This window comes from Bufo gargarizans, chromosome 6 (assembly GCF_014858855.1).
Source record: "Bufo gargarizans isolate SCDJY-AF-19 chromosome 6, ASM1485885v1, whole genome shotgun sequence".
NCBI classification, from domain to species: domain Eukaryota; kingdom Metazoa; phylum Chordata; class Amphibia; order Anura; family Bufonidae; genus Bufo; species Bufo gargarizans.
In genome coordinates this window covers 163,255,926-163,276,105 of record NC_058085.1, presented here as the reverse complement: position 1 = coordinate 163,276,105, position 20,180 = coordinate 163,255,926, and the positions used below count along the sequence as shown (strand labels likewise).

The window sequence follows — 20,180 nt, the reverse complement described above, 5'->3', positions numbered from 1 at the left end:
ACCTCTAGCAGACAAGGGAGAGCATATCTGGATGGGCCGGGTACACCACGGCAAAGGTCCCTCCGTTAGTGGTTCTCTGCTCTTGCTCATAGAGGTCCATAGCAGGGGCTGCTCTCTATAACTTCTATATCACATTTCTGTTGTAATTTTCTTTTAAATGGGTTTTACGGTATATTAATATTGTTGGCCTATCCCCAGGATAGGCCATCAATATCTGATCGGCAGGGGTCTGACACAACCCACCCCCTGTAATCAACTGTTATAGCGCCAGCATTGGAAACTGGCACAGGAACTACATTTCCGTAGCTGGTTACTGCAGCGCTGTTCCCACTGAAGTAAATGGGCGCAGAGCTGCAGTAACCAGGTACATTCCCTACACACAATGGATAGAGCTGCAGTTCTGGAGGTATTGCAGCTACTGCTACTGCAGAATAGTTGATCGGCAGGGGTGCAGGGTGTTGGACCATCACCAATCAGATGTTGACGGCCTGTCCTTGGGATGGGCCATTAATATTAAAGTACTGGCAAACCCCTTTAAGCAGTAATATTGTAAATAAAATCCATATAGAATGAAACATAAACAGAGTCTATATCCATTTGGGATTATATCCATGTTCATGAATAGTGGTTCTTTTATGACATAGTAAAATGTGACGGGAAAACATATCATACATAATGTACTATCTTCTTTAATCTATTGTTTAAATCAAATACATTAAACATACTTTTTGAATTTTTTTGTGTTTTTTTTATTTTTACACTTTCCATGTCACTATGTGTATTAAATAAAAACCCGCAAAAATCACGCAGTTTTCGAATTGGCCACTAATTAAGCCTAATAATATTCCTACAATTCCTGTTCTGTATTATGTCTTCTGGGCAGTCATCTTATTATCATCAGAAGCAGGATTACAATGAAAGATAACACAGAATCAACTATTCACGATAGCTGATATACTCCCTCCCTGAACTTTGCAGAGGTCACGCAGCAAATCTAGAAAACTCTCCCATAGAAGCCCCCCTAGTCTATTGTGCCTAAGGTTCATGTGGCTTCTATAAGGCATATCTCTAAATGCTTTTAACAAAAGCTAAGCAAGATGGCATCCTCCATCTTGCATATAAAAAATAAAGACTACAAAAAAAAAATTATAAAAAGAAAACAAAAACAGATTTAGGGCTCTTGGACTGTTGCCTGTTTTGCGGATTTGCAAAACGCTGATACCGGCCGTGTGCATGCCGCATGTCTGGCCCATAATAGAGCAGCCCTACCCTTGTCTGTAATGCGGACAAGAATACAGCATGTTCTATATTTCTGTGGATGTCACCGAACGGACCTACGGATGTGGACAGCTATGCGCATCTTTTGCGGCCCCATTAAAGTAATTGGGTCCGCATCCCACCCGCACAAAATGCGGATTGGATGCAGAAAAACATTATGTTCCTGTCCATGAGCCCTTACAAAGGTATCTAAATCCCTAAATGTTTTAAGGAAACTATGCAATATTTTGGTCTTTTGAACTATTGCGGTCCACCATATGTGCCGTTTCTTACATCAGCTTGTCCTAGTATGTAAAATTCAAAAAAGATGTTTAAGTACAAAACAATGGCAATAGACTATATATGATTTCTATAGAACCGGGATATCAGAGGAGTAATTTGCGACTCGTGGGCCACATTGTGAAATCTTTAACAGGGCCCCCGACATGTGCCGTTTCTAGTACTGGTGTCTTCCTATCTACTAGAAGGTCTCTGTAGCCCCTATTGCTATTCTCTTGGATATTATATAGAATCTATTCACTGTGAATTTCTTACACTGACACTGATAGTATTTTTATATATCTTGATAACAGTTTCCTTTAAATCATTTAAGGTGGAATGATTATAATAAGATGCCTCTGTTTTTATGCTGACGTATGAGACATGCTTCAAGACAGCTGGCGTTTTGTTCTATTCAATATATATAACATGCAAAATATAAAAATATGGATATAAGCAGATTTCCATCCAACAGCACACAGATCCACAGCAAGGAATAGCACAGCGTAAAAGTGTAATGCGCATGCGGTCATGACATTGTATAGGGTGCAGTTATAACTTGAAGGAAAATAAGAAAACTGCTTTCTAATTGATAATGCTTTATTTTTATTACAAGCCTGTAATGATTTGTATCTATCATGTACATGTAAAGTGGATGTAAGTGAATATACTTTTTGTGTACTGCTGTTGTCAGGTTATGTCAGCCCACAATCATTCCACCTTATTAATAAGGCATTAGTAATAGATTCAAGTGAACCATTCTTACCCGGCTTCCCTTCTCACCAGGAGTTCCCTGTAAAAGACAAGTATTTTGTTTTTCATTGATATACAAACACTAGCAGATCTTTTTGGCCACAAATGCTTAGAAATGCCCCATCCAAGAAGGAATAACACAAATAAGGCTACTTTCACACTTGCGGCAGTGTGATCCGGCGGGCAGTTCCGTCGTCGGAACTGGCCGCCGGATCCGCCGATCTGCCGCTGACTGAAAGCATTTGTGAGACGGATCCGGATGCGGATCCGTCTCACAAATGCATTGCAAGGACGGATCCGTCTCTCCGCTTGTCATGCGGACAGACGGATCCGTCTTGTACATTTTTGCCGATCTGCGCATGCGCATGCCGGAACAACGGATCCGGCATTCCGGTATTCTGAATGCCGGATCCGGCGCTAATACATTCCTATGGGAAAAAATGCCGGATCCGGCGTTCAGGCATGTATTCAGTTTTTTAGGCCGGAGAGAAAACCGTAGCATGATGCGGTTTTCTCTTTTGCCTGATCAGTCAAAACGACTGAACTGAAGACATCCTGATGCAAACTGAACGGATTACTCTCCATTCAGAATGCATGGGGATAAAACTGATCAGTTTTTTTCCGGTATAGAGCTCCTGTGACGGAACTCTATGCCGGAAAAGAAAAACGCAAGTGTGAAAGTACCCTAAGTCATCAATATGCCATGTCCTTATACCACAGAAGATGGTAACCTCACATTGAATTTATTGTAGATCACTCATAAGCTATATCTTCACATATTTGTTACTAATTAAATATTAGATAAATGTATTAATTTTTTTAAACAACATTTTCTAGGCCATTGTAACTTAAAACCACATTCATACAATACCACAGACGTTTCCAAACTGTGGCATGTGGGATTACCTGGAAGATCCAGCCAACCAGTTTTGTCCTTTCACAGTTGAACATCTTGTATAACTGAAATGCATGCACTGATTGGCTGTCTAGTAGCACCTCTCTACAGTAAAGTACTACATGTCCTGTTTTGCTCTTGACCTGTACCAGGATAAGTTGCTCCTTTGGATACCAGACGAGGGAGGCTCTATTTTATTATTACTGTACACTGTGTGTGTGTGTACTGTACAGGATCCTGAAGAAGCTCCTCTCCTCTACATACCAAGTTACAGCTTCCAGCAGCTATTTCTGACTTTCATATATGAAGGGCTTACTTTGTCTCTAATAGTGATCTGCCTAATTTAATTTAATCTTTATTTTTTATTAGTTTGACTGGACCTTTTGAAGCGTTGGGACAAATTACGTAAAGTAAAGATATAATTTTGCACTTACAATGGTTGTCCTGCAACAAATGAGTATTGCAACTTGAGGGACCACTGTAGCAGTGGTGGGCCTAGGGGGGTTGTGGTCCACCCTGGGTGTCAGGCTGCCAGCTATACATGGGGGTAGCGAACTGTGAGAGAGTTCAGAAATAAGAGGCAGATGGCAGCCTCTGACTGAGAGTCAAACAGCGCTAGCGCATCCTGCCATTGCCATTCATTGAATCATTAAATGAATGGCTCAGGCGAGATGAGCCGCAGCGCCTGGCCCAATGTCTCTGCAAGGAAGGAGAGCTGTGATTCTCTTAGGAGAAAGGACCTTTGATGACATCATCACCATGTGACCAGTAACATCGATATTACTGGTCACATGGCTATGAGGTAATCAAAGGTCCTTTCTCTCTACCAGGAGTGTTGCTGCAGGAGAAGTTTGCCATACTTGTGGAGTTTTTGTTTGTGAAGATTCAATCAGGAAAAGGTGACAGGGCTGTTATGCTATTATACTGTAAGCTTCTGTAGAGTGTGGTGTGATGTATAGCATGGGGTGTTGTATACTGTTGGGTGCTATACTGGTCTACTGTATACTGTGGGGTGCTGTTTATTTTGCAGTGCTATACTGCTCTACTGTATACTGTGGGGTGCTGTATACTGTAAGGTGCTATATACTGTATACTGTGGGGTGCTGTATACTGTGGGGTGCTAAACTGTATGCTATAGGATGCTATACTGCATAATGTGGGGTGTTATACTATGTATTGCATACTGTGAGGTACTTTATACTATAGTGTGCTATACTGTATACTTTAGGGGGCTGTATACTATAGGGTTCTATACTGCATACTGTGGAGTACTGTATACTATAGGGTGCTATACTGCATACTGTGGGTTGCTGTATACTATAGGGTGCTATACTGCATACTGTGGGGTTCTGTATACTATAGGGTGCTATACTGCATACTGTTGGGTACTGTATCCTATAGGTATATTGTAGTGTATTATTCTGCGTTCACTCCTGCACCAGGGATGTGGTTCCATGCACTGTCACTACTCGTCCATCTATTGCTTCCTTTTCATTGATTAATCACATTGATTATATGGTTTAGGGTCAGCATTGACAATAGCCATCCTCTAAAATCGCTTCATACGCTGCCCCCATAATGTTTGCCAGGCATCCTCAGGGGTAATGGGCAACGACACTATATACATGGCATAGTTTTCTTTAATATATGCCAGAAAAAAATAAACATGGGGCACAAAGAGAGAACGGTTGGGGCTAATGGACAGAGGAGGCCCAAGATGGGTAAACAGCACTCGGCCTATGATATACTTAATCTGCCCCTGCGTGCGCACTCTGATAAGCCAGGGAGCGCGCTCAGGCCTATCTCACTTGTATGCTTACTGCCGGCCGCCGCTCACCTTCCAGGTGGTAAAACCTCCCATCTTCCTTGTAGGCGCTTGCTCCAGTGCTCCTGAGCAAGAAAACAACTGTGCTTTGCGGCCTGTGCCTTCTAGTGAAGTGACCACCTCACCAGTGTTGTGTGCGTCACAGTGTGTGTCTGCAGATACACTGCCGCCGAGCTGAGCATGCTAAAAGCACTGTGGTGTGTGGCAGTTAGTAGTGGTGCAGACAGTTACAGTGGCACTGTGGTGTGTGGCAATTAGTAGTGGTGCAGACAGTCACAGTGGCACTGTGGTGTGTGGTAGTTAGTAGTGGTGCAGACAGTCACAGTGGCACTGTGGTATGTGGCAGTTAGTAGGAGTTGTGCAGACAGTCACAGTGGCACTGTGGTGTGTCGTAGTTAGGAGTGGTGCAGACAGTCACAGTGGCACTGTGGTGTGTGGTAGTTAGGAGTGATGCAGACAGTCACAGTGGCACTGTGGTGTGTGGCAGTTAGGAGTGGTGCAGATAAACCTTACCCAGGGTATGCCTCAAATATGAATAGACAGTCACAGTGGTGCTGTGGTGTGTGGCAGTTAGAAGTGGTGCAGACAGTCACAGTGGCGCTGTGTTGTGTGGCAGTTAGGAGTGATGCAGACAGTCACAGTGGCACTGTGGTGTGTGGCAGTTAGGAGTGGTGCAGATAAACCTTACCCAGGGTATGCCTCAAATATGAATAGACAGTCACAGTGGCGCTGTGGTGTGTGGCAGTTAGGAGTGGTGCAGTCACAGTGGCGCTGTGTTGTGTGGCAGTTAGGAGTGGTGCAGACAGTCACAGTGACACTGTGGGAGAACAGTGTGCAGGCAAGAGGCAGCAGACTAGACAGGTATTTTTTCAGTTAGGGGCCTTGCTGCCTTGAATTTTCAATGGCGGATGAGGGGTGTTGAGGAGTTGCAAGTCTGCTGCCAGCCAGTGCCAGGGCAGAAATTTACAAGGGGCCCAAATATGGATGGGATATAGGATACCAGTGCCATACCTGTATGGCGCTGCAGGACGTGACTTGAGTCCCAGCGCTATACAGGTATGGCGGGCTGATCGGGCAGGTGCGGGAGCTGTGCCGTACGATCAGCGGCACGGGTTCGGCTGTCACTGACAGCTGAGCCCCTGCTATCACGGCAGGGTGCACCGGCATCAGTGAAAACTCCAGCCCGCTCTATAAAAATATAACATGATCCGCCCCATCAGGTGAACCTGTAAATAAAAAAATATATAAAAGCTGTGCAAAAACAGCCGTTTTTTCTTCACCTTGCCTTACAAAATGTGTAATACCAAGCTTACATTGTATTTTCATGGTGACAGATTCCCTTAAAATTTTAATTTACAAGCTATTTTCTGTGTATTAGTGATAAAAAATGTTATTTCAAACAAAATAAATATTTCAGTATATTTAAATGTAAATAAATAAAGTTTTTTTGTGGTTTCGGCAGGGGAAGAGGGGTGCCAGAGAAAGTACCCGCCCCGGGTGCCAAATACCCTAGGCACGCCACTGCACTGTAATAAAAAAAGGATCCCATGTGATTGGTCAAAAATAGATGACACTAGACTTCCTAAGTCCGGGTTTATACACTGAAGACCAAGTCCATAAAGACAAATGGGGAACCAGATAGCATAGACTTAATCCATTATCCATACATATATATCATTCATCTAGTATACGTACAGGTGGCCCCACTGGTCCAGTTGGTCCTGTAACACCAGGATCTCCTTTATTGCCCTGTAGAACCAATTTATAAAATATAATTTAGCATCAGAAAATCATATAAATGCAGTTATCCTGTTGTAATCTTTCACTTTACTTTTATACAGTTGAACACTCGTGTAGAACAGCTGAATCTATGTACCCGAGCAGTGACATTTACATCACCATCAGGACAAGTAAGACGGTGGATTCAGCCTGGGATTCAACATTTCAGTAGATGATATAGTCTTTATCACCTCACAAAAAGATGGTACATCAGGTCCTTTACTCATCCCACTTGCTGATTGAAGTATAATTCTACATGCACTTAAGACCAAAGCAAATCAAACTTTTTAAGGACATCAAAGTATCACTAGTACCATTCCTATTATTTTATGATTAACTTTGATGCAGTTATTAACACATAGTAAACAACGCAGTATCATGGCTCAATAAAAATCTTTTTATATATTGATTTTTAAAAACGAATACATGACATTTTTCCAGTTAGGTATACATTCAGGTTGTCTTTTGAAATACTGGGTTTTTATTAATATCTACTGTGAGGGCATACAGATAAAGGGCACTGGAGAATGGCCTAAATATATGACTGAAAAGGACCCTCGGCACACCCATGTTTAGATAAAGCTGTTCGTACACCAGCGTTTGTTAGGCCGACAGCTAGTTTTTCTGGCTATTCTTCTGCTGAGCATATATGTGTTTTAAATGGGCATAGAGGAGTAAGCAGGTGCCAGCTGGTAGTACCCTGTGTGAGGCCTACGCTGTTTTAATTTGTTCTGTACATAGAAGCCATTTCTTTTCGATTGGTGTGATGAATATGTTAGTGATGAATGTGTGGCCATACACATTAGTCTAAAGTTGCTCAAAACGGATGATTTCAACCAAAACAAACGTTCATTGGTTGTAATTTAACAACGAACAATTGTTTTAGCCAATCCATGACATACCCTTAATCATCTGAAAAGAATTTGGCTATGTTTAGTATTTTTGTCTGATACTTGGAAGAAAATCTTTCATTGTACATGAAGGAAAAATCTTTCTGTGAAAGAATGTTCCCAGAAAGATCTGTCGTCCATTGCCCCGATTCATCCAAAGTGTATGGGCGGCTTAAACAACTGTAGCAGGCAATATGGATGACCGAGTCTCCAAACAAACCTTCACCAGATGACTGTTTGTTCAACTGCTGTTCAACCATCTTCTATCTAATGTATATGGACACCTTTAGGGTCCATTCACATGTCCGTAGTGTATTGTACATCTGCAATATACCCGGCCGGCACCCCCTATAGAACTGCCTATTCTTGTCCGCAATTGCGGACAAGAATAGGACATGTTCTATTTTTTGGCGGATTTTTCTGCGAATGCGGAGAGCACGTAGTGTGCTCTAGATTCACATCCTCAGGTTAGTTACCAACATAAAATATGTTTATTTTACCCTTTCTCCTTTTGGTCCCGCTGGTCCTGGAACACCAATTGGTCCGGGGGTCCCCTATTACACAACAAAAATGGCTTGTTATCATGTAGTCATTATTTAGGTCTTGGCAGTTGGGAAACAAGCAAGTAGAAGCTTTTGGGCAGCCAGTCGAGTTATCTTTGGCTAGTTACAATTTTCAGCACTGAGTCTAAGCAGGAAAAAGTAGACAAGTGAGACTTAACATCTGAACATTTAACCTAAATATATATCCATACCTCCGAATACATCTAAACTGTCATCCTAACTCAAAGCTGAAAATGGTAACTTGATGAAGACATACTGGTTTAGTTACACATTTAAGCATTCTCACTGATACAAATTAAAATTGATTATTAAAAAAGGAAAGGAGTTTGCATCATTTCAAGAAGGTAGCTTAGCATGCAATTTGAAAATCACCATGCTGCAGAAATGTATGCATTCATATAGATCAAAAGGTCAGGCCAGTTTGGTTTTCACTTCTGACAATGATTCCCCTCATACTAAAAACACTTGAGGTAGTAACTAATCCATAGTCAGTATTTCAGGATGGGGTAATTGTTCCGATATAATAATTTATTTCAGCACAACAGTCATCTCAGATCCTCGACACAGAATACTAATTCCTTGAATAATACGTCAATAGTTTCACCATAGTAATGGAATTATAGACAGCTTGGATCAGTGGTTAAAATAAAGCACTAAAAGGGAGTCCGTCATCAGGAAATTAACTGTTAAACCAGGCACAATGCGTTGTAAGACTAGCTCTGCTGTATGTAACGATATCTTTCAGAGGTACTTTTAATTCATATGCAAATGAGCAATTCAATGCATTAAGGGCAGACACAAGCCACAATGTGCCCCATTGCTCCACCTGCTTCCTCTGTCAGCTCCTCCTTCTCAATCTTGATTGACAGGGCCAGGTGAGATGACTATGCAAGAAGGAGAAGGAGTGGCTGACCGAGGAAGCAGGAGGAGTCAGGGTGTACAGAGTGGTTTGGGTCCACCCTCGGTGCACTCAACTGCTTATCTGCACATGAATTAAAAGTACTTTGTCTCTAGAATGAAGCAACCAATCGATAAATGAAAGGTATCATTACATTCATTGGTTTAAAGGCGTTCTCTGGGCTTTTAGTATTGATGACCTATCCTCAAGAATATCAGATCGGCGGGGGTCTGACATCCGGCACCTCCACCGATCAGCTGTATGAAGGGAAGGTGCGCAGTGTGCACGTGCCGTTTCTCAGCTCTCTTCCTGCTCGTTGCTGCTATGTCTATGGCAGGATCCCGCTGATCTGATATTGATGACCTATCCTGAGGATAGGTCATCAATATTAAAAGCCCGGAGAACCCCTTTAACAGTGAACTTAGGGGTCCAACACTCGGCACCCCCATCAATCAGCTGAAGGGGACTTTGCACTTGATGAAGTTGCAAAATCCTGTACTGCAGCTACTAAGTAGACGGCGTGCAGGTAGATGGATCCATGTATACCATGAATAGACTTAAGCATTTGCAACCCTTTCACAGAGCTGATCGTGCCAAGAGTTGGAACCTCACCAGTCTCATATTGATGTCTTATCCTGAAGAAAGGCCATCAATATTCTGAACCCAGAAAACTCCTTAATGAATGTTTAATACAAGGAAAATGTGATTTATTCTATTTTCATGTAACAATTTTGCAGGACTTTGCAAAAATTTAGTAAGAGATTATTGTAGATTAGACTGTTTTGTAAAATAACAAGAGGAAAGATTCAAGGGGATGCAGAGCAGAAAACTAAACCCTACAATAGTGGTGAAATCAAGTAGACCTTCTAATAATATACATTTTAACAAATGTCTCCTAATGAGTGTTGAAGAGTTAAGGATTATCATGTGTAAGGCTGGATTTCCATATTTTGTAGTCAAGCAGTGATCCATGACAAGTATTGTGGTGGACCAATACCTGTGGTCCTGCTTACCTTGGGACAATATTACAGCAAGTAGCTGGAAAACCTCCAAAGGGAATTCTACGTTTCCTGTGAGAAGTGACTCACAAGTGCCTGACAACACCAATAGTCATTAGGTTGATGCTAGACCTGCTGAAAATGGCAGGAACTCCCAAGAGCAATCTATAGTCAGTTTTCAGTTGCCAAAGTATTCCCACCGTGTACAAGACTCATCTTTTACCTGATTACATAGCAAATGGTATGTATGTTTCATTGCTTAAATGGCAATATTCTACAGAATTTAAGGAAACTACTGGAAACCTGTCACAAGAAAATGTCAATCAGGCTGAGTTCTTATGTTGCTTGTAGGTTGGGGGGAGCCATATGATAGTGAACAGGCTGCAGTTATGAGCAGATGGGGCAAGGCAAGGTAAAAGGAAAGGTAGGTAGGTAGGTAGGTTAGTATAATGGAGTTAGGACTCACCGGTGGACCAATTCTGCCGTCTAAACCTGAGGCACCCTGTCAGCAGGGCAGAATGTAAATACACATGGAATGGACAGGAGAATGGAGGGGGGGGGGGGACAATGAGGGAGGGGAAAGTGAGTGAAGCAGCAACTGAAAACATACATACACTTATATTCCCTTATGATTAATGACAACAAGGGATACAAGTTAAAAAAGATACGTGTTATTACAGCACATAGATATCATATCGTCTGAGTATACACAATGATATAATTACGCCTTCAATACATATGTAAGGCCACATGTGTAGATCTGTACATTTTTAAGTCCCTTTCCAGTTGACCTGAGTAGAACGTAGGCTAATTTGTATTTATTGTTAATTTGAAACTCTTGCTTAATTTTCATGTATGTTGAATGGAGCTACTACAGTAATTTAGCATATCAGGGCCATTAATTATTTTACTTTTGTTCCCTAAAATTTCCAAAGTACTCTATAATTGGCACAACACCACAAGGCTAACAAAATGGCTGCATGCTAATGGACTCTATAGGAGAAGTTTACAAAATGGCCCCTTCTATGATGACATCACTCGCTCTGTAGCTATTTGCTGAAGCAACCCAAAACCTACTGCTCTGTTCCTTCCCTGATGCACGCTTCCCAGAATACTGGTATTACTGAGAGCCCCCTGCTCCATTTTAGTTGTCTACTTTTGGAGCAGAAGACATTATGTGTGGAGAGGGTTAACAGGTAGAGCAGGAAGTGAGGTCAGAGATATATTTGCAGTATGTATCCATTATGTTATTGTCTGTGGTGTTAATGAGCTATTGTCTATAAAGTACTTTGGAAACAAGATTGTTATTACTGGCCACTTAGTATTGGGGCTAAAATAAGTATAAAGACTCATTGACAATAGAAATACTGCACCCAGATAGAAATGTCGGATTGCTGCAAAACTCAGCATGCAGTGATGTCTCAGGCAGATATGGAAATGATTACAGGAGTGGTCTGATACAATCGAAAATAAAAGTGCTTCGCCAGTCCTCTGTGCCTACAAGATGTACATGTTATTAAACATCTGATACATCTTACAGGCAGAAGGTTTCATTTATGGGGTTTAAGATTTAGGGCTCTGGGACAGGTTATGAGCTCTCCAAGTAAAGCTTGCAGCATCTAACAGGAGCTCAAGCTGGCTCGTTCCATCTAACAGTGGTAGTTTCAAATCCCAGATACGCCACCAATTTATATTTTTTAATTAAAGTATTGCAAAATAAATGCTCTCCACATACAAAGTTCATTCTTGAAGTATTTAAATACAGCAAGTTTGAGTTCTGTTTGTTTCCATGGGGGCAGTTAAAGGTATTTTCCAGGAGATCAATGTTGTGACCTCCGATAGGTCATCAACATCTGATCGGTGTGGGTGAGAGTCCCAGGCCCCTTCTATTCAGCTGCTTGAAGAGACTGTGGTGCTCCGGTGAGCACTGCAGCCCCTTCACAGCATACCAAGCACAGTGCCATACATAATGTAGTAGCTGAATTGGACTGAGCCTAAGAAGAAGCTGTAGTGCTTATCCGGAGGACAAACCATCAATGTTGAACTCACAGAAACCTCTTTAAATATATGTAATGCTAGGGCTACAACTAGACTTTTTGTAGTAAATTTCTCTTCTATAGTGTGGTCACAACCTTACTGGGCTATCTCCAAGACATTTTCTAAAAAAAAATCTTCCTTTTTAAATCCCAGCATTGCTAGTGACTCGCTTGACTGGAGCAGTTTTGAAGAGATTTCCAAGCTACTCAATGCATTCACAGCAATTTATTTGTAAATTTTAGGTGTAGACCTAACCTTATATGTGGTAGTTTTACAACATTAAGCGAGTGTCCCTTTATTCATCATGTCTTTATTGCAACTGATCATCCAGTAGACTGACCAGCCATCGGAATGGAGAAGGTAAATTCCTGATCTTTAAAAAAAAACTGTATCCTACCTAAATGCTCCTTGTCAGAAGCCTCCTTATTCGCATGAAAGCAAATATTTAAGTTTTATAAGATTATATTCATTACGTTTTATAATTTGACGAAGAACACATGTTTTCCTAGTTTCCTGTACATATATGGCATTGGTTATTTGGAAGGAATTATTATGAGAAAATCTATTAATTGTAAGCACTTGTATTAAGTTAACAAAAGCATGTGGATGATATATCACAAAACCAGATTGTGAAGTTAGGGGTTAAACCACACAATTTTCTCTGTGCCAAAACATGCTTATTATTAGCACAATACATTATTATACTTAAAATGTAAAATTGGCTTAAGCAATAAAAAAAACAACATAGTAACAAAAATCCAAATGCAACAGCAGATAAACAATTCTAGTGAAAAGTATTAATACTATTTTTATGTGCTAATTTCAAATAACAGATATTCATGCTTAGCAGTTGCTCAATCCCTATGATGAGTATTTTCATCTAAATGTCAGGTTACAAATTCTAAAGAGGTTGACCAAGTTAAAATAAAAAAGGCAGAGAAGGTGTTACACAGTAAAAGAATGCTTACTCACTGGTTCAAACCCTCTCTGCTCTAGCAGTGCCACTCCATTCCTCCTGGCCAGGGCTTTGATTTTATGAAAGCAGCTATGATGTGTCATTACACCACACTGCAACTAATCACTGGCTTCCGCAGTCTTGCGCCATATACTGCTAAGGCCAGTGACTGGCTGCGGAGACCAAATTTGGTATACAGTAACATGATCAGTGCAGGCAAGATCATGTTGTGTAGCCAAGAATTGGTGAGTATACATTTAAAAAAAAATAATAATTATCACCTTCCCTGCTTTTTTTTCTATATTTTTTTATAACATGGACACCCCCTTTAACAGGAAATGGCTGCAATTATAGGTTCTATAAAGGTTGGTAATGAGATTTTCCAGGCTCCTGAATAGCAGTGATATATAAGCCTGTGTCTATATAAGAACCTGGAGGAAGAGCGCCTTCTGCTGGGAGTACTAAATGTATGTATTTAGAGGGAGATGTATTATGACTGATGATTTAGAAGCCGGTCTTGGTCCCTCTGCGCAGGCCTTCTCAAAACTTGGTGCTCCCTCCAGCAGGCCGTGTGACATACTAAAATATATGCCAGCTCCCTTGCTGGCATGCATTTAAGTCATTTTCCACACCAAAAACTGGTGTGGAAAATGATAAATTACACTGGCAAGCTGGCCCGCCCTCTTCTCTACCTACGCAACTCCCCCTTTTTTTGGCACTTGGGAAAAGTCACAGATTTTGCCGCAAAAAAACAATGCAACAAAATCTATGACATTAATACACCAAAAAGTGCCATAAAATGTATAATAAATGTCTCCCTTAATGTATACTATTGTCAGCTGGCACCTGCAATGTGCTGCCCTAGGCAGTGGACTTCTGTGCCTAGTGGCAAATATGGCTCTGTGCATAACTAAGCAAATTTGCTATTTAGGAGTCTGGGAAAGATAGTTGACAACTCCTATAGGATCTGTAATTTAACCATTTCCTGTTTTTAGGAAAGACATGGTAAATAAGCAGATGTACTCTAACTAAGAAGAGAACAATTAAATGTTTTCCGTATTGGATGAAAAGCTTGTTGCTACAAATCTGCGTATCATACACTGCATGGCATGAAAAAAGTTGCTAATATAAGACACTAGTAAGCCTCATCAAATACCGTCAGCTAAGGCTCAAAGACAACAGCATGGCTATCATATACTTACTGGTAAACCCAAAGGACCTTTGTCTCCTTTCTCTCCCGGGCTGCCCTTTTCTCCTCTCATACCACTCTCTCCTACTTCACCCTACATATAATAGAATTACAGCATAGTAAGTGTATGAGAACAAGTCAAGAGCAGAAGCTTTTACTTCTAGTGTCAATACAAAAATGTAACCTTGAGCTTAGAAGATACAAAGGAAGTGATACAGGGCACTATTGGTCAAGTCAGATATAGATACTGTATATATTTTCTGTGAATAACTATGAGAATTTAGCCTCATGGCACAATTATCACAAAGCTTTGACAATTTTTTTGTGCAGACTAGGTCAATTTTGCTGAGTAAGGGCCCATTCACACAACAGTATTTTTCTTTCCGCATCTGTTCTGAGATTTTGTGGATCGGATGCAAACCCATTAATTTCAATGGGGTTGCAAAAGACGCGGACAGCACACCGTGTTTTCTCAGCATCCATATGTCTTTTCTGTGGCCCTGCGAAAAAGATAGAACATGTCCTATTCTTGTCTATTTTGCGGACAACAATAGACATTCCAATCCGCAAAATACGGAACGCACGCGGCAGGTATCTGTGCTTTGCGGATCTGCAATTTACAGTATGTAAAAGTATATGGTTGTGTGAAAGGACCCTAAGAATGTAATTATGGTTTGTCAGTCTATTCAAGCCAATGTTTGGGTGACCAGGTGAGCTCCATTGCCAGTCTGCCCACTTTTTCGTATAGCAGGCAAACTTTCTGTTACAGGAACCTCTTACAATACATGGGTATATAGTGGGGTCTTTTCTGTTTGAATTCCTGTTTCTTTAATAAAATAAAAAATATATAAAAGGCATTCATCATACTAGAATTATGGCTGAAGCCTTGTTGCAAGCATGTACAATCCATACCAGTAATAATGGAAACTTTAATCCAAATATGATTATTTTATTACATATGTATTTACCTTTTGTCCAGGAAGTCCAGGAGGGCCCTTTAAAAGAATATATACACGTAGTATTAGGAAAGTTGACTGTGATTGATGTCAGTGAATATATTATTTTCAGGCCAAGCTATATTCTGTAAGTAATGGGACATAAAAAAAAAACAGCAAGCAGTGCTCTATCAGGGATAATGTAGTGCTTTGTTAGTCAAATGTGGGCGATCTAATATAATTTATTATATTTGGGACTTCATACCCACACACCAAACAGCAGTACTACTGTATATAATGCAGTATATTAATAGAGAGAATTTATAGGTGCTACTGTATATAATGTACAGTTTTGATAAATCTTCCACTGGTGTATAAAGCAGTAAAAGATAATATGAACTGAAATGAGCAATGTCAGCATCATTCCAGCAGAGCGCAGCAGAGACTATTAGAAAGCATTGTCTACATTCTTTAATAGGATGGCTGCCTTCGTGTAACTGTGAAACAAGATTATGGTGTAAGAAAGCTGAAGATATTTCTGATAGATGGTATCTGACAATAAGCTTGTTTTTTATATTACTAAGCACCACAAACATACTTTAATTGCTCAAAGTCACAATTAGGCTAGTTTCACATGTCCGGCATTGTGCTTCCGCAGCCAGTTCCGGCAAAGAATGCTGGGAATCTGATGGACACAAACAGTAGCATGCAGCAGCTTCTGTCAGGCTGATTCTCTGCATTTTTGCCGGAAAGCGGCTGGATCTCTGCCAGACCCTATTATAGTTAGGGCAGTGTCTTTCTCCTGGAGATGCAAAACTAGACTAAAATAGCAAAATGTATTACAACAAGATAGATAAGGTATTAGAACTTACTACAGGCCCAGGAACACCCGGAGGGCCAGGAGGCCCAGACACCTATAGCAACACAGATGCATTAATCAGCAACACTAACTTAACATACTGCAATCATAAAAACCCAATTACATACATATATACTGGTAATAAGACCACCAACTACTTGTCCAAACTATTTTTAACTAGTCTGGATAATAAAAAAATATATCACTTATGAGATCACAAAACAGCAGGGTCTAAAAAAGGAGTTCCAGATACACATTACACAATGCAGCCAAAGAAAAATATGGGCATCCCTTCTAATCAGTGGCTTTAGACATCCACATCTAATGTGCATAAAATCGAACCCACAGCCACACAACTTCCAACGAGAAATATTAGCATTGACATATTGAAAGTCTCACCCTCATGAAAGATATTGATTCTCCTTGTGAGGATACCCCAATTTACATATAAAAGGCTCTTCTAGGGGCACTAGAGGAGACACTTATTTCCTTTTTCAATGTCTACATATTAGCTCACTTCCAAAAGGAAGAAAATTGTCCTTTTTCCCATGGAGCATTGCCTGTAATTAAAGGGGCTTTTATACGGGCCAAGAATCCGGCAGATAATCGCTAACGAGCATTCATAGGAACGCTTGTTAGCTATTATCTGCCATGTAAAGGTGCCGCCGATTACCCAATGAATAAGAAAAATGCTTGTTCATTGGGTAGTTGAATCATTTGTGTAGGCACCTAAATCGTTGTTTGCTGGCAGCAGATTGTGCTCTCTAAACAGCCTCTGCTGCCAGCAAACAATGAATCTGTATAGGAAGAGGAATGGCATTAGCAATTGCTCCTCCCCATACTGTGAAGAAGATCCTTGCATATAAATTTGGTGGAGGAAGATTACTGGGTTGTCTAATTTTTATGGTTAACCGCCTTGACCTTTTAGGTCCAGTGAAAACAAATTGTTTTGTGCTGTGGCATACAAGGAACCTTCTAAAAGTCCAATCCATAAAAATAAATTTAATAAAGAAGAACTAGAAGTGCATTTCATTTTAAAATGGACAACAAAAATATAAATATGGACACAAAATGTATTTACCGTGTTTCCAGAATCTCCTTTCTCACCAGTCTCTCCTTTTTCTCCCTAGGTACAATGGATTAACATAGTTTCAGAATTCCAGCCATGCATATTAATCATTAGAATTAGAAGAAAATTGTCAGCTTGTGTATTCGTTATCTAGACTAATGATTTTAATTATTTTTTTTGCCATGACATTTGGAAAGAAGCTTGTTTTTGGTAACATAAAGTTAGGAATTTCAAAGGGAATCATTTCAATTTCAAGTCTTAAAATGTCAACTTTTAAATTTCCTTTGATGACTCCACTTAAACCTTCATAGTCTCTTTCTCCATATTTTTTTTATATTCTCCATTGTTTTACAGAAAATGTTAACTGGCATCAAAATCATACATCCTTTACTAATTGTAAGATGTAAATTAAGTACATTTGTTTATTCGATTATATTTTTATGTAAAAAACAAAGTACCTCCACACCTTACAATACAGCTTATCCTCAGGTATATATCTACAGTACATGCAACAGAATTTGCTTGACAGAAAATCTTACAGTAAGTCCTGGAAGCCCAATTGGGCCAGGAAGACCTGAGGGTCCTAGAGGTCCTTGGTCACCTGGTTCTCCTTTCTCTCCAGTTGGGCCATCAAGACCCTATAATGCAAACATTTCCATAAGTTTAAAAATGAATACTGTAATAACTATATAAACAAGTTGTTTAAGTCTTAAGATTCTGGTAAAAGTAAACCAGATATCAGATTAATTATATGAATCAGAGTTTTCTAAGACTAGAATATTGAGGGCCTATCTTTAGACTAGGCCATTGTTATTAGATTGAATGGTTACTGGCACCCCATCAATCAGTTTAAGCAGCGTCACACCCCCCTCTTTAGTTTCATTTTTCTCTTATATTTTACAAAAGTGAAAATGAATCAAATTCATCAACATATCACATTTTCAACCCTTCCCCTCCGCTCTAGAGGCAGAAAGAAAAAAGTGCAGTATTGAAGTCAAATACCACACCTACCCCATTTACTTCTCCATTCTTTTTCCTTATATTGTCATTTATACCAAATCCTTTCCTATTCTACCACTCAATAACCACGTTTTTCTGTGTAATCTCTGATGGGTTTTCTTGTGATATCTAGAATCCTAAAATTACTCTTCAAGTCAGATCCTAAGATCTAAGAATAGCTGCAAAATGTCTCAGTATCCCCCAAATCATTATATAAGGTAAAGAAATTGTAAACCTACATCCAATTTTTCTGTAAATCTTACCCCAGAATCTCTGCATTTTACAGCATTCCCATGCCATGTACCTAAAGTCTACGTCTTCCTGCTTACAGTCAGGGCATCTAGAGGATTATCTAACCCAATCCAAGAATAATATAACCTATTAATGATATTAAATTGTGCAGTCAGGTCCATAAATATTAGGACATCGACATAATTCTAACATTTTTGACTCTATACACCACCACAATGGATTTGAAATGAAACAAACACAGCTTTAACTGCAGACTGTCAGCTTTAATTTGAGGGTATTTACATACAAATCAGGTGATCGGTGTAGGAATTACAACAGTTTGCATATGTGCCTCCCACTTGTTAAGGAACCAAATGTAATGGGACAATTGGCTTCTCAGCTCTTCCATGGCCAGGTGTGTGTTATTCCCTCATTATCCCAACTACAATAAGCAGATAAAAGGTCCAGAGTTCATTTCAAGTGTGCTATTTGCATTTGCAATCTGTTGCTGTTAACTCTCAAGATGAGATCCAGAGATCTGTGACTATCAGTGAAGCGAGGCATCATTAGGCTTAAAAAACAAAACAAACCTATCAGAGAGATAGCAAAAACATTAGGCGTGGCCAAAACAACCGTTGAGCTCAGCAAAAGCAAAAGACCAGGAAGACCACGGAAAACAACTGTGGTGGATGACCGAAGAATTCTTTCCCTGGTGAAGAAAACACCCTTCACAACAGTTGGCCAGATCAAGAACACTCTCCAGGAATTAGGTGTATGTGTGTCAAAGTCAACAATCAAGAGAAGACGTCACCAGAGTGAATACAGAGGGTTCACCCCAAGATGTACACCATTGGTGAGCCTCAAAAACAGGAAGGCCAGATTACAGTTTGCCAAACGACATCTAAAAAAGCCTTCACAGTTCTGGACTAACATCCTATGGACAGATGAGACCATCATCAACTTGTACCAGAGAGATGGGAAGAGAAGAGTATGGAGAAGGAAAGGAACTGCTCATGATCGTAAACATACCACCTCATCAGTGAAGCATGGTGGTGGTAGTGTCATGACGTGGGCATGTATGGCTGCCAATGGAACTGGTTCTCTTGTATTTATTGATGGTGTGACTGCTGACAAAAGCAGCAGGATGAATTCTGAAGTGTTTCGGGCAATATTATCTACTCATATTCAGCCAAATGCTTCAGAACTTATTGGACGGCGCTTCACAGTGCAGATGGACAATGACCCAAAGCATACTGCAAAAGCAACAAAATAGTTTTTTTCAAGGAAAGAAGTGAAATGTTATGCAGTGGCCAAGTCAATCACCTGACCTGAATCCGATTGAGCATGCATTTCACTTGCTAAAGACAAAACTGAAGGGAAAATGCCCCAAGAACAAGCAGGAACTGAAGACTGTTGCAGTAGAGGCCTGCAGAGCATCACCAGGGATGAAACCCAGCTTCTTGTGATGTCTATGTGTTCCAGACTTCAGGCTGTAATTGAGTGCAAAGTTAAAAAGTTAAAGTTTGATTTATGATTATTATTCTGTCCCATTACTTTTGGTTCCTTAACAAGTGGGAGGCACATATGCAAACTGTTGTAATTCCTACACCGTTCACCTGATTTGGATGTAAATACCCTCAAAATAAAGCTGACAGTCTGCAGTTAAAGCACATCTTGTTCGTTTCATTTTAAATCTAATGTGGTGGTGTATAGAGTCAAAAATGTTAGAATTGTGTCGATGATCCAATATTTATGGACCTGACTGTATA

At 40.2% G+C, this 20,180-nt stretch overlaps 1 protein-coding gene across 5 annotated transcripts in view; it reads right to left on the bottom strand.

Annotated features, from left to right (window-relative positions):
• The window catches only part of COL13A1 (collagen type XIII alpha 1 chain), a 286,336-nt gene that overhangs the window by 27,246 nt on the left and 238,910 nt on the right, over positions 1 to 20,180 (bottom strand). For 4 of the 5 annotated variants that reach the window (XM_044299207.1, XM_044299208.1, XM_044299210.1 and 1 more), the window contains 9 exons: positions 17,721 to 17,819; positions 17,194 to 17,238; positions 16,126 to 16,167; positions 15,287 to 15,313; positions 14,332 to 14,412; positions 10,604 to 10,639; positions 8,179 to 8,232; positions 6,705 to 6,758; positions 2,303 to 2,329 (listed from right to left, as the gene is read on the bottom strand). In XM_044299207.1, coding sequence (XP_044155142.1) covers positions 2,303 to 2,329; positions 6,705 to 6,758; positions 8,179 to 8,232; positions 10,604 to 10,639; positions 14,332 to 14,412; positions 15,287 to 15,313; positions 16,126 to 16,167; positions 17,194 to 17,238; positions 17,721 to 17,819 — 465 coding nt within the window. The remainder of the gene's footprint in view (positions 1 to 2,302; positions 2,330 to 6,704; positions 6,759 to 8,178; positions 8,233 to 10,603; positions 10,640 to 14,331; positions 14,413 to 15,286; positions 15,314 to 16,125; positions 16,168 to 17,193; positions 17,239 to 17,720; positions 17,820 to 20,180) is intronic. The other variant, XM_044299209.1, reaches the window with a different exon arrangement.